Raw genomic sequence first — 13,768 nt, 5'->3', positions numbered from 1 at the left:
CATCATCCTTGAAACATCCCATATTCATAGAAATCACACAATTTATGTTTAGAAAACATGGATTTTGATGAGATTTATGCAAAAACATGTGGAAATCACCTGGATCCGAGTCATTCTTGCTTGGGATGACATTTCTCTTGAAGTTCATAAGAACTTCATGGTGACATCACCCTAGAATGCCCCAAAATCCAGAGATTTCACGATTGAAAGTTGGAATTTGAAAGGTAGAAAGGTGTGGGATTGAATATAGATTATAGAAGTACAAGATTTGGGTTGAAAACTTACAAGAATCGGGAGAAATCGAGAGAAAAGTGGTCCAGAACGTCCTGGTCGAGCAGCAACAGTAACAACAAGTGTTTGAGAGGTGAATGGGGTATTTATAGGCAAGGGGGAAGGGAGAAGGAGGAGAGGTGGCCTGGATCGGATGGCCCACTCGATCGGCCGGTCCAGCCGATCGGCTGGCCTATCCGATCAGCCGGCCCAGCCGATCGGCTGACCCGTTCGATCAGCCGGCCCAGCCGAATGGCTGGCCTGTCCGATCGGCCGGCCCATCCGATCGGCTGGCCGTTCGATCGGCCGGCCCAGCCGTTCGGCTGGTCCGTTCGATCGACTGGCCCAGCCGTTTGGCTGGCCCGTCCGTACGGAAGCCTTTCGATCCTCGTTTTTGGTGCGTTGCGATAGTTTGGGCCACGTTTTCATTTATTTATAGTATTATTTATTTATTATAATTAATCACAGAAAGGGTCGCATATACGCCATCTATATATCCAATATTCGGTGTGATGATCGAGTTACGCGTGCCTTCGAGTGCGTTCTTCGATGTGATGTGCCACAATGATTATCAGGGCACTACTTGCTCGTGTTGCCGTCATCGTCACGATGGTTGGAGACATGGTACTCACCCGATAGTCTTTGTTAGCGTTGCCTGTTTACGTTTTGACACCTCACGGTTATCGAGGAGGGTAGGTTAAGCCCTCACTCAACATCATCGTGAGTGTTATAATTTATGAAAAATAGGTTTGTAATAGCGATAGAATATGCGTAATCATTCGATTATACTCGATTTAGCGATATATCTGATATAGTTACATTATGATCCGAATCTCTGGTGCTAGGCGTAACGAGTGTATCGAGTAGCAACAACGCACGAAGGTGCGGGTTGTTACAGTCTCCCCTGCTTTAGGAAATTTCGTCCCGAAAGTAATCCATTAGTAGGGTCGTAAGAGTTGATGCGAACGAGAGTAGTGATTAAAAGCGTCTAGATAAGCGAGCGATCGATTAAGATTCGACGAGTGAGAGCGGCGAGAAGGTACGATTCGAATAACCAAAAGCGATGACACACACAAAAGCGATTCCATAACGTTTTAAACTTACCGATAATCGATTAATCTTCGAAGATATTTAGGAAAATCCTCTCATGGCGCGGCGCCAACGGCATCGATGTCTACACCAGCGCTATGGGAAGGGTTTTTGTTAGTCTGATAACAAGTTTTGAGTTATACATTTTAAAGGAATTTGGCGGCAACACAAGTTTGAAGAAACCCGAATGTCGAACCATCGTTTTCGTGAAGATTTCTTTTTTGGTCATTGCAAAAGTTTTAAGGAAAAACTGGACTTATGAAACTTCCATTGGGCACGGAGCTAAACTGATTCGATGTTTTCTCCATGTTGTAAGGAAATTTCACTTGTCCAACGGTTTTTAACAAAATTTTATAAAAAAATTGGTTTTCTTTAACAGTACGGAAAAATAATTTACATCGAGCCCCACGAGGCACTTTCCCACGAACGTTTGTTAATATGATTAAAACACTTGTTTATAGGAAGTACCAGCGGCGTATCCACCATGTTTTGCCCATATTACCTCTGTTTCGTGAGGCGGTGTCACGTGCGTCGATAAGACACAGATAGAATTTCGTTTCGTCGGTTCAAGCGATAGGATGCCAGACCGAGTCGTGAATGGGAGCGAGTCGGATGCAAGCAAGGCATAGATAGCGAATGCGAGTAGTTCGATCATACGAAACATTGATATGGCACACTGGGTTAGACGACGATTGATAAGCGATGGCGAATGACGCGATTTTGATTCGACTAGATGCGATTTCGATTTGTTCCACATAAAACCCACATGGCATGTTTCCACGAGAGTTGCTAATATAGAAAACACCACGTTTCCCATATTAGTTTTGCCTCGTGAAGCGATGTCATGTATCCTAATTCTACACAACTGCGATGACTTCCAAGCGATGACTGAATATTGATAGGCAATAGACCCTGATAGATGATAAGTGACGATCGTTGCGTTGCGAACGATATGCGATTCGATTGAGTTGAATACACCACAAACAGTAACTATTGCTAGCCCACACGGCCTTTTTCCACGAAAGTCTGCTAATATGGTCAAAACACTACCATGTTTCGACCCTATTAGTTTTGCCTCGTGAAGCGAGGTCGTGCGTGCTAACATAACACAGATAACACGAGTATCGATGAGTGATAGCGACACGCGATGAGAGTATCGAGTTGATGAAATAGGCGCGAAATGCGTTAAAGCAAAAAGCGGCGAGTGATTTTCGATTCTCGCCTAGCGATCCACAATAAGCGATCCACACCAGGCGGTAGAAGTTCACACAATAGTTCAATAGCCAGCGTTAGAGACTGCGAGATAAACACATGATGTGATTGCGATTTTAGAGCCACATATCGAGTGATTTAGATTGCGAGATGGATCTAGCAAAACTGCGATTGAGTTGCGTTCTAGACTTACGACCAGTCTTGCGTTGCTCCAATTGCTCTTCGGGGTGAACTTACCTAAGTCCATCGATGTGGCAATTTTGTTAAGTACGCAGACTTACGAGAAGTCCCGCAGTGATGCGATTTAGTTTTGTTACGCCTTGCGATCGATTTGTATCGTGTCGAAAATAACCGTTATGATATAATAGGTCTAATAACGTTCAACTCCACATGGCACTTTCTTTACGAAGCTTCGGTAGTAGTGTAAAGCACACCTTGCGTTACCCCTACTACTTATGCCCCGTACTTTGGTGTCACGCTTTGTTGACATGGCCAAGACCCTTGACCATGCTTTTAAACGTTATGGCACCATTAGAACTTCACTACGATCTCCGTGCACTGACCAAAGTAATCCCGTGTGCACCCGCGATTAGTTGTTCCTTGCACATATATCGTACCTCATCCTAAGAGTGTTGTAAGGGTAAAATACGTTATATAGTACATAGTGCTAGTGTTTAGACGGTGCTCGGGTATGGGAGAAATAGAATCCACATTCGACGATAGATGAAATAAGTTCCACACATAAAAGAAAACGATAGCGATAAGTCGTATTATTGCAACAACATTAGAAGCAAAATAACGTTGCTGTGGAGGACACCTGCGGAGACTGTGGTTGTTGCCGACTTCCTTCAGAGTTGTGGTCCTGCGCGGCAGCGCCGTGTATGATGACCATACCAGTTGCAATTTGTGCAATAGCGACAATTTGCTTCTGGCGGGTGATGATACGTGCACGTGAAACACAGGGGATGAGGCCCATTGTAAGCACGTTTTGGTTGAACTAGGACTGATTGGAGAGGTTCGGGTTGCGGCAGTCCAGTTGTTGAAGAGTCTGGGCTCACGGTCTTTCGTTTGCGGCTAGGTTGCGCTTCCTGAGATGATGCAGTGTCGTTGTCGGATTCGCTTGATGATTTGGCGGGGACATTGTCGGAGCAATCCTTAGGAGATCCTTCAGAGGAGCTATCAGATGGACCATCGACCGATTCTCCAGAGGATTCGTCGGATGAGTTGATGATGATTGCTTGATGAGCTTGTTTGACAGGCTTCTTGGAGAAGAACCCGTCCAAGACTCGTTTACTGTTGATCTCTGCGGCTAGACTGTAGGCTTCTTCGATGGTAACAGGTCTTGCAGCTTCTACAAAATCACCCACACTCTCAGGTAAGCCGCGGAGGTACTTCGCGATGGCTTTCCTTGGAATGTCAACTTGACTTGGGCAGATTGCACTAAGCTGCTTGAACCTTGCTGTATAGTCAGCATTGTCACCTTCAGTTTGCTTGATTTCCCAAAATTCGTTTTCTAGCTTCTGGACTTCATGAGGGGGATAATATTCTTCCTTTATGAGTTCCTTCAGCTCGTCCCAAGAGAGGGCGTAAGCTGCGGAGATCCCACGTTTGTTGCGTTCGGCGGTCCACCAGTCGAGTGCTCGTGATTGAAATACCCCGGTAGCACAAGTAGTACGGAAACTATCGGGACACCCACTTTGTCGAAGAGTGACTTCGATAGAATCGAACCACTGGAGCAGTTGGGTCACACCTCCTTCACCTGTGAATTCCATCAGGCTTTGAAGTGTTTGTAGAGGAAAGTAGGTTGCGGCTCTTCCGTCTTAGAGTCCTTCGCGGCTCGAGCGTTGCTGAGAGAGTGCACTTGAACGACAATTTGAGGAATGAGCTTGACCACTTCCTTGATCACGAGCGAGGCAATCCTCTTGTCGGCGCTTCATTTGGCTCTTCTCCTAGCTATTCGTCTCGAGATAGAGTTGTTGGAAGGCATCTAGACAGAGAGAGATTTGGAATGAGATTCGATCATAATGATTTCGAGTTTACGATGCGATTGAGCGCGGTCGAAACTTGTAACGTGCAATATAAATAGTCTTCACATAGGAGCCACACAGGAGATACGAAAGTTCCTAGATTTTCACACTATGTCTTGATTGTACTTAGATATAGATAGTTGTAGTTCATACTTACACACATATATTATGGTTTAGAATGCGCGAGGACGCCTTGAGAGAGAGAATGCGAGAGAAAAGCGGGTAATTAGACATTAGTTTTGTTGCGAACATTCGGTCTTTGTTTTGGATTGCGATGGCTGTGCGAGTTGTGCGTTTTGTGAAACAGGGAGCGAAAAATCGATAATCGCATTTAAACACATAAAACGTAATTGAGTTCATCAAATCGTAAATCCGGCGAGTTGTAGGCTTAGTAAAGTACTCGGAGTGCCTCGGGTGTTTAGGCGTCGACTACCCAAGGTAACTAAATCACACCTAACAAGTTCGTGCACACGCGTTGACTCTGCAGATTTATGCTTCCACTGGGATGCAGCTCATGGCATTCATCCTCCAAGTCATCGCGTGGCTCGAGTCATTGTGATGGTCGAGTCCCTGGTGAGAGCTTTTTGAAAAATATTTTAGGGAGTGGAACGGTTCATTAAGGTACGGGTTTCACCCCTGACTTAACAGTTTTGTTCCCAATTTGTGGTTACGCTTATCGAATGAATCCGAGAGCTCCACTAGAATTTCGAAAGGGAGGCTTTCGTCGAGGTATGGATGTCACTCCTGACTCAGCGAAAGATTCTCGTGCTAGAAAAATGCGCTGAGTGAGCAATCCTATCGAGAGTTACTGGTTTTCACACCTGGTCTCGACTGGATCGCTCGGTTGTGAGATGCGAGTATTTTTGAAAACATGTGTATTATGTCCGCCTTAGGAAAGGCTAAGTAGTATTCCAGCCTTAGGAAAGGCTTCTTCGTGTGAAGTTGTAGTATGCGGGGCTCACACAAAGTCATAGTTTTTGCGATTTCGATCAGAAGCATCAGGTAGGCGCAATACAAACCCTATTGAGTTCGTACGAGGCAGCCTGTGGGTGCTTAGACTATAGACTAGGTCGTTCTCTAAGACGTCGACCCAGACTAGGTCGAGTCTTGCCTAATTCTCTATAGTTATGGCTCTGATACCAATCTGTCACACCCCAACCGATGGCGGAATCATCGGGGCGCGGCACTAGGCGAATCAGATTGCTCTAGGGAATCCATAACAACTATATTGCGATAATATTTATTACATTCGTTATCCCATACTAACAAATAATACAATCACATAAGTCATCACAGATTTCTTGTCCTCTCGAACAATTCAAATCCGACAACCTAGATTTTAGGTGAGTTTCTAGACTTCCTAGCTTGATTTGATGTAGGCTTCAACTAGTCCTACAACATACGTTAAAATAATGCCAATACAAAAGTATTGGCGAGTATACAGGTTTGATATGTAATAGAATAATAGATTAAAATGTGCTGCGAATTTCCATATGCATAAACGTAATACACGACATATATACTCACAAAACTGATACTACCATCTAAGTCCTCGATGCTCGACTCTTCGATGGCATAACTAGACCCCGTCGGGCGCAATAGTACTATACTAGTCGTGGTGGGACGTCACGAGTATAAGTCCTAGCATATATGCAACTAGCATCACGTATATCTATGCATACAGTTATTCGCAAGTGATAAATTGACAATTTGAATTATTCGTTTGATAAGTTCGATTTATAAGGAACGTATGTTACACCCAAATTCGATAAAAAGGGGTCAAGTATACTCACATCGCGTAGTTGACGTGTGAACACGACTTGATTTGGATCGGTCGAGATTGCGTTTGAATTATCCTGGTTGCAGACTGTTTACATGAGCGTTTGATGGTGCGTTAAACGAAATTCTCAAAGCTTGATTGGATTGGTGGGTGGTCCGAATGGGTCACTGATCGAATGGGCTGTTCGATCGAACAGGTTGTTCGATCGAACGACTTGTTCGATCGAGTGGCTTCTTTGGTTGGCTGGACGTGTTGGTCCGGTCGGTTGTAGGCTAGCCGATCGGTTAGCATGTTGTTCGATTGGTCGGTTGAGTCTCGTTTGTTGTCCTGATTATGACACACCTGATGGGTTTCTAAAAAGTTTTCGGGTGATTGACTGAGGTGGGGTGTCGTTGTGTTTAAACAACTGAAATCCCATCAATTCCGACTCGTTCTAACGGCCGGGAATCACCCCGTTCCATCAGATTTGGCCGTTCTTGATGGTCTTTCCTGTGTTTAACCCGTAACACACACACCTTGCCTAGGTAATCATCTATTTGAGTAAGATTGTTATGAAAACATGTGAAACCACTTAGATCCGAGCTGTTTATGGTAAGAACGAGGTCACCTTTGAAGTTCATGTGAACCTTATGATGACATCATCCTTGAATCATCCCATATTCATAGAAATCACACAATTTATTGTTTAGAAAACATGGATTTTGATAGATTTATGCGAAAACGTTTGGAAATCACCTGGATCCGAGTCATTCTTGCTTGGGATGACATTTCTCTTGAAGTTCATAAGAACTTCATGGTGACATCACCCTAGAATGCCCCAAAATCCAGAGATTTCACGGTTGAAAGTTGGAATTTGAAAGGTAGAAAGGTGTAGGATTGAATATAGATTATAGAAGTACAAGATTTGGGTTGAAAACTTACAAGAATCAGGTGAAATCGAGAGAAAAGTGGTCAAGAACGTCCTGGTCGAGCAACAACAACAAGTGTTTGAGAGGTGAATGGGGTATTTATAGGCAAGGGGGAAGGAAGAAGGAGGAGAGGTGGCCTGGATCGGATGGCCCACTCGATCGGCCGGTCCAGCCGACCGACTGGCCTATCCGATCGGCCGGCCCAGCCGATCGGCTGACCCGTTCGATCAGCCGGCCCAGCCGAATGGCTGGCCTGTCCGATCGGTCGGCCCAGCCGATCGGCTGGCCGTTCGATGGGCCGGCCCAGCCGTTCGGCTGGTCCGTTCGATCGACTGGCCCAGCCGTTTGGCTGGCCCGTCCGTACGGAAGCCTTTCGATCCTCTTTTTTGGTGCGTTGCGATAGTTTGGGCCACGTTTTCATATATTTATAGTATTATTTATTTATTTATTATAATTAATCACAGAAAGGGTCGCATATACGCATCTATATATCCAATATTCGGTGTGATGATCGAGTTACGCGTGCCTTCGAGTGCGTTCTTCGATGTGATGTGCCACAATGATTATCGGGGCACTACTTGCTCGTGTTGCCGTCATCGTCACGATGGCTGGAGACATGGTACTCACCCGATAGTCTTTGTTAGCGTTGCCTGTTTACGTTTTGACACCTCACGGTTATCGAGGAGGGTAGGTTAAGCCCTCACTCAACATCATCGTGAGTGTTATAATTTATGAAAATAGGTTTGTAATAGCGATAGAATATGCGTAATCATTCGATTATACTTCGATTTAGCGATATATCTGATATAGTTACATTATGATCCGAATCTCTGGTGCTAGGCGTAACGAGTGTATCGAGTAGCAACAACGCACAAAGTTCCGGGTTGTTACATTTACATTCAGGTGGTGCTGTGCCATGGACCTGGGAACCCCTTGCATATCGGAGTGCTTCCACGCAAAAACATCTATCGAGTTACTCAACAATTCCCACAGGAGCTTCTTCGTTCGTTTTGGGAGCTGGGCGCCGATAGCCACTTGCTGTTCGGGATAATCCGGGTTGATCGCCCCGAGTTCTGTGGGTACTTCAGACTTTTTGGAGCTTGTTTCTGCTGCGTGTCTTACTTCAGCTACAAACGAATTTGATTCTGAAAGTATAGTGGCGACTCCAGCTTCGGTGGGGAATTTAATGGCACCATGTATTGTCGAGCTAATCGCCCCGAGAGCTCGTTGCCCAGGTCGTCCGAGTATTATGTTATGGGATGAGTGAGTTCCAACAACCAGAAAGGTTAGTTGAACGGTTCTGCTCCTGTCACTATCTTTAAATGTAGTCGGAAGGGTAATCTGCCCTATCGGACGAACCACCTCTCCCGAAAAACTTATTAAGGGTGTGGACACCTCGATTAACCTCTTCTTCGTCTGGGGGTTTAACTGTTGGAAACACTGTAAATACATTATTTCAAAGGCGCTTCCTCCGTCCACATAAATTCGCCGGACCAAGTGTCCTGCGACTACGACTGATATCATGATTGGTCCGTCCCGAGCATCTTCCGGATCAATCGGAGGAAAGTATGTTGGTTGGTGCATCCAAGCTGCCATATGTTGGTTTGATCGTTTTACCCCTTGGTTCGGTAGACCGAATCATATTGATTCCAGCCTCGGTGTTTGGATTATCAATCGTTGTTGCGGACTTCTTCCCATCTTTTACCTCTTTTACGAGATGAGAGAGTTTTCCGGATCGTACGGCCTTCTCGATTTCTTGTTTTAATGCCCAACATTCATCAGTTGTATGCCCCTTGTCTCGGTGATACTCACAATATTTCTTGGAGTGCTTATCCGAGGTAGGTCGTTGCTTTGACGGTGTAGGAAACCGGGTGGTTTCCGTACTAAGGATTTCACTTGGCGACTTTGTTAGCTCGGAGAAGGTGTTAAAACGCACGTTTCCGGTTCAAAAATTGCTTCGATCTGACTTCTGGTACGGACCACGACTCCTGTTCCAGTTATTGTTTCTATCTTTCGGTGGTGACGCGTTCCGTCTCCATGATGTGGTTCGAGCCTTGGCGCTTCTTGCTGCTGTTTCGTTCGGCTGACCGCATGCACTCTTTCCCCGAACAAAGGCTCGAGCTCGCTCCATAAGTACCTCCATGGTTTTTGGGAGATCTTCATGGAGCTTTTCCACTAACTGATTGTTCCGTACTCCTTGACAAAATCCGGAGACTCGGAGCTGGTTGACCGCTCCACTTATCTGCATGCTTTCCCGATTGAAGCGATCTATAAAATCTTCTACGGATTCTCCGTCGCAGCGTTTTATGTGGTGAACCTCGGTAATATCTTTTTTGCAACGATGCTGCTGGCAGAAGTTTTGCAAACATATACGCCGGAAATCCTCAAAGTGATCAATCGATCCTTCTGGCAACCCATCGAACCATACTCTTGCTGATCCGGTGAGAGTTTGAGCGAACATGTGACACCAAGCCGGCATGGGCCATTTTTCGACCTTAGCCGCTCTGGCGAATGCGAACATGTGGTCGTCCGGGTCGGACGTACCATCATAGAATTTCAGTGTGGGGGGCATCTTTAACTTAGCCGGGAGTGGGGCATTAACAATCCGCATCGTGAACTTTAACTGAGAAGTCATAGATGTGGGATGATATGGCATGATCAACTCCTGATCCTGAGGGTTCAGACCCATAGATCCCGGGCGAAACAGGTCATTGAGACCGTTATTCATCGAAGCATTCGTAAACGAGGAGAATTGTGCAACACATGTTATGGGAGTGGAGATTGTAGAACTTACCATAGATCCAGAGGTGAAAGCTCCGATGGAGACGGGATTATTCTCTGGATAGACATTGCTGAACAAGTTCGTGCGGAGACTCTGCAACATTTCTTCTCGCTGTTGTAGTTGTCGTAACAGGTCGGCGTTCCGCAATAGGAAAGCATTGTCAAAAGTAGGTAGCGGTGTAGCAACCGGAGCAGTAACCGAGAGCGTAGTGACAGAGCTCGTGATTACAGAACTTGCAGCTGGAGGTGCCGACGCTGTTCCTATTGAAGTCGCTGCGGTGGCAACTGCTGTTGAGGCAGTTGTGGGGGCAACGTTTCCTTCCCAGATGTCGTTGAACGACGGGAAAGTGTTTGTGGGAGCAGCTGTTGTGGATTCCATGTCTTGGAATAAACAGAGTTAACAAAACGAATTAAGTGAATTCGAGGGGATGGCGCCACTGAAGACTCAAAACCAGTTGGTCAGACCTGGTTAGAGTGAGAACTTCAGATCACCTAGCAAGAACCTGCAAGATCACAAGGAAACAAGCACACCGTTAGCCTCGTCACAGGAAGGGGGGCTTCTCTGTGACCAAGCTCGGGTGTGAGAATAAGTATTTGTGAGGAGAAAGTAGGTCAGGGAGAGAGAGAGGAGAGTTTAGAGAGAGAAAGTAGTGATTACCCCTTTTTGGAGTCCTAAGTGGGGTATTTATAGTCTTTGGGTATGCTGATGTGGCGAGTTAGTTAGGGCCGGACCAGTCACTGTCATGGCGGTTATGGCCGTGGGGCCCAGTTAGTTATGGCGTACCAATGTATTTGGTCGTTCCATCTACGGTATGTGATGCGATCCGACCTTTATGCGATGAGACTCGGTTCTATGTCTGCTGATGATACGGTCCGACCAAGGACGTATCCTCATCATGCATCAACTATGTATACCTCACTTTTTATTCAAGGGTCTAAAGTCAAACAAACTGATTTCTGAAAAAATCATCCTCATACTCACTAAATCCCACAAATAACAAAGATAAGATAGGGTCTAAGGAGGGTAGATGTTGACAGCCTTACCTCTACCCTGTAGGAATAGAGAGACTGCTTCCAGTGAGACCTCCGGTTCGATTGTAGTTTTGTATCAAGCCTTGGACCTAAGGCACATAACACTCAAACCATCGGGACAGAGACCGATTAGTGCATGTACCCCCGTGTCTTTCAGCTATCAACGCCACCACATGATGCATGATTAACCATCCGTCGCTTTTAATGTTATTTTCACGAAATTGGTAAGATAACGTTAAATTTTGTACCATTTCACTTTTGCCCCTCGAACGCCCACACATATAGACATTATATGTGCACACTACAAGCAGGGCAAATTTGTGACAAAATCATTAAACATAATTAAAAGTTTTGAGAAATATGAATTCTTCATTTCGACATAATTTACTATACAGTCATCGGATATCAGTGAATGACCGATATTTGAGATATAGGTTATCTCGGTGAGATATCGGTAATTTTAATATAATGCAGAATTTATATATAACAATTTAACACTAATGATTCAGTAATATATCGGTTATATCAATCAACTATCGGTGATATATCGGCTAAATAGGTTAAATATCGATTATATCAGTCAATATCGCTGATAATATTCGTACCGATATCCTTATCCTGACCGATATTTTACTAGGAGACCGATATAACCGATATTAACTGGATAGATAATTTATTAGAATAACTTTCCTAATCATGGTTAGTAATAAACTCCCACAAATCATGGTTATTACCTATTTACTATTTACTCCCAACTTATTGAACGGTGATCATCCATTGCATAATTCTCCATCAATACATGCATGCATACCCCGAAATTATTCCCCTTACCAATTACCACCAACATTAACCACCACCCTCCGCCCTCTATCACCACCAATAAAATCAAATCCATTAGAGATCAACAACATCACCACCAATCCAATCCAATCAAATCATTTAGAGATCACCAACATCACCACCACCACCACCACCATCTCCACCATGTCACGGTTGCCGGAGGACCAACTCAAACAATTCCAAGAAATATTCAACCGGTTCGACCTGGACAAAGACGGGTCCCTCACCCACCTTGAGGTGGCCGCCCTCCTCCGCTCGCTCGGCCTCAAACCCTCCGGCGACCAGATCCACAAACTCTTCAACCACATGGATTCCGATGGGAGCGGGACAGTCGAGTTTGATGAGTTGGTGAATGCTATGTCATCCCAAATGATGACCGAAGATATATTAATGAATCAACATCAACTTCTTGAGATTTTTAAGTCGTTTGATCGGGATGGGAGCGGGTTTATTACGCCTGCTGAGCTTGCGAAATCCATGACGAAAATGGGCCAGCCGTTGACGTATCGCGAGCTGACTGAAATGGTTCGAGACGCGGATACGGATGGGGATGGTGTGATTAGCTTTACGGAGTTTCAACGAATCATGGCTAGATCGGCTGCTGATTCACTTGGGTTCTCGTTGTAATGAATTTGGGCTTGAAGGGTACATGCATACGTTAATGTAAAATGGTTATTTTGTTTTTTTTTTTTTTTTTGTGTATTTTCTTTCTATTGTTAATATTTTAAATGATTCGAACAAAATTCACAAATTCAAGACATTTTTAGGTCTCAAATTGGAATAGTTCTGAGATTGGGGACACAAGATCATCGTTTAGTTTTTTTTCGTATGGTTAAACTCTTGATATGCATAAACAACGATAAAATGAGCGGGGTGGGCCTGTTTGCGTAGGCCGTTTTAAAAATCAGGTTAAATGGGTTCGTGTTAAAATGGGTTGATAATAGCAATTTCGGTTTAGATATTGCGTTGAAGTTATCTCTAACCTAAAGATAAAGGTCGAGACGCGAGAGTTGGAGTGTTACCCCCATAAAAATCATAGTATGAATACATACAAGCTACAAGATCACCTATACAGGTAAAATGCAAAAGTATAAAATCACCCCTAGATTAAACATATAGATGCTACAGTTGGAGCCAAATAGTTTAAAGTAAACATTTTGAACACGAGTATTTATAAAAGACTATTTAAAAAACTAAAAATCTGATAACTAATTTCTATCATATTAAACATGAAAAACATATTCAAACAGTATATCTGTAATACAATTTATCACAGATTTTATTCATTTGGTACCATGTAATTTCCTCTATATTAATTTACAAAATTTGCTTTGGGGGGAAAATTACTATTCAATATTGTTGATTCAGATTGGTCTACATTTCTCTACTATTTTGTGTTTTCTTAGGGTTATTTCACAAGATAACTTCAAGCACCCAACACACTTTCCAAACTCCCCAAACTCAAAGTCAGCTACAATTAGAATTTATAACGTAAATAAATAAACAAAATAATCCATACATATCAGATTTGTAGTTAACAGAATACTAAAATTGAAATATTTTATTGATTAAACATATAAAGTAAATTTATTTATATGATGTTTAAATTTTTAAATTTTGATAGATTATCTATCTTACTACTATAATAAAAGAAACTCAATTGAGGACACATATCATCATTATATGGTGAGTCCTCGCTAAACCCATTATTTAATATATGTATTTATTTAATTTAAAATAAAAGTTATATATTTATGTATTTTTGTTTAAAATATCAATTTTATCTTTCACCATTTCGAATTAATTTAATAATTGAAATCGTGACTCAT

General features: G+C 43.6%; 1 protein-coding gene across 1 annotated transcript; it reads left to right on the top strand.

Moving 5' to 3' along the window:
* Positions 1-12,010: 12,010 nt before the first annotated feature.
* Positions 12,011-12,622, top strand: LOC110916866 (probable calcium-binding protein CML15). The gene has a single exon (XM_035986028.1). The coding sequence runs from the start codon at positions 12,084-12,086 to the stop codon at positions 12,564-12,566; it is 483 nt and encodes a 160-aa protein (XP_035841921.1). The 5' UTR covers positions 12,011-12,083; the 3' UTR covers positions 12,567-12,622.
* The last annotated feature ends 1,146 nt before the right edge of the window (positions 12,623-13,768 follow it).

This window comes from Helianthus annuus, chromosome 16 (genome assembly GCF_002127325.2).
Source record: "Helianthus annuus cultivar XRQ/B chromosome 16, HanXRQr2.0-SUNRISE, whole genome shotgun sequence".
NCBI lineage: Eukaryota > Viridiplantae > Streptophyta > Magnoliopsida > Asterales > Asteraceae > Helianthus > Helianthus annuus.
Note: the sequence above shows the minus strand (reverse complement) of the source record. Positions and strands in the feature narration are given on the sequence as shown.

What these genes read in the sequence shown, in the direction of transcription:
- LOC110916866 (XM_035986028.1), top strand. Translation starts at nt 12,084, where the DNA reads ATGTCACGGTTGCCGGAGGACCAACTCAAACAATTCCAAGAAATATTC.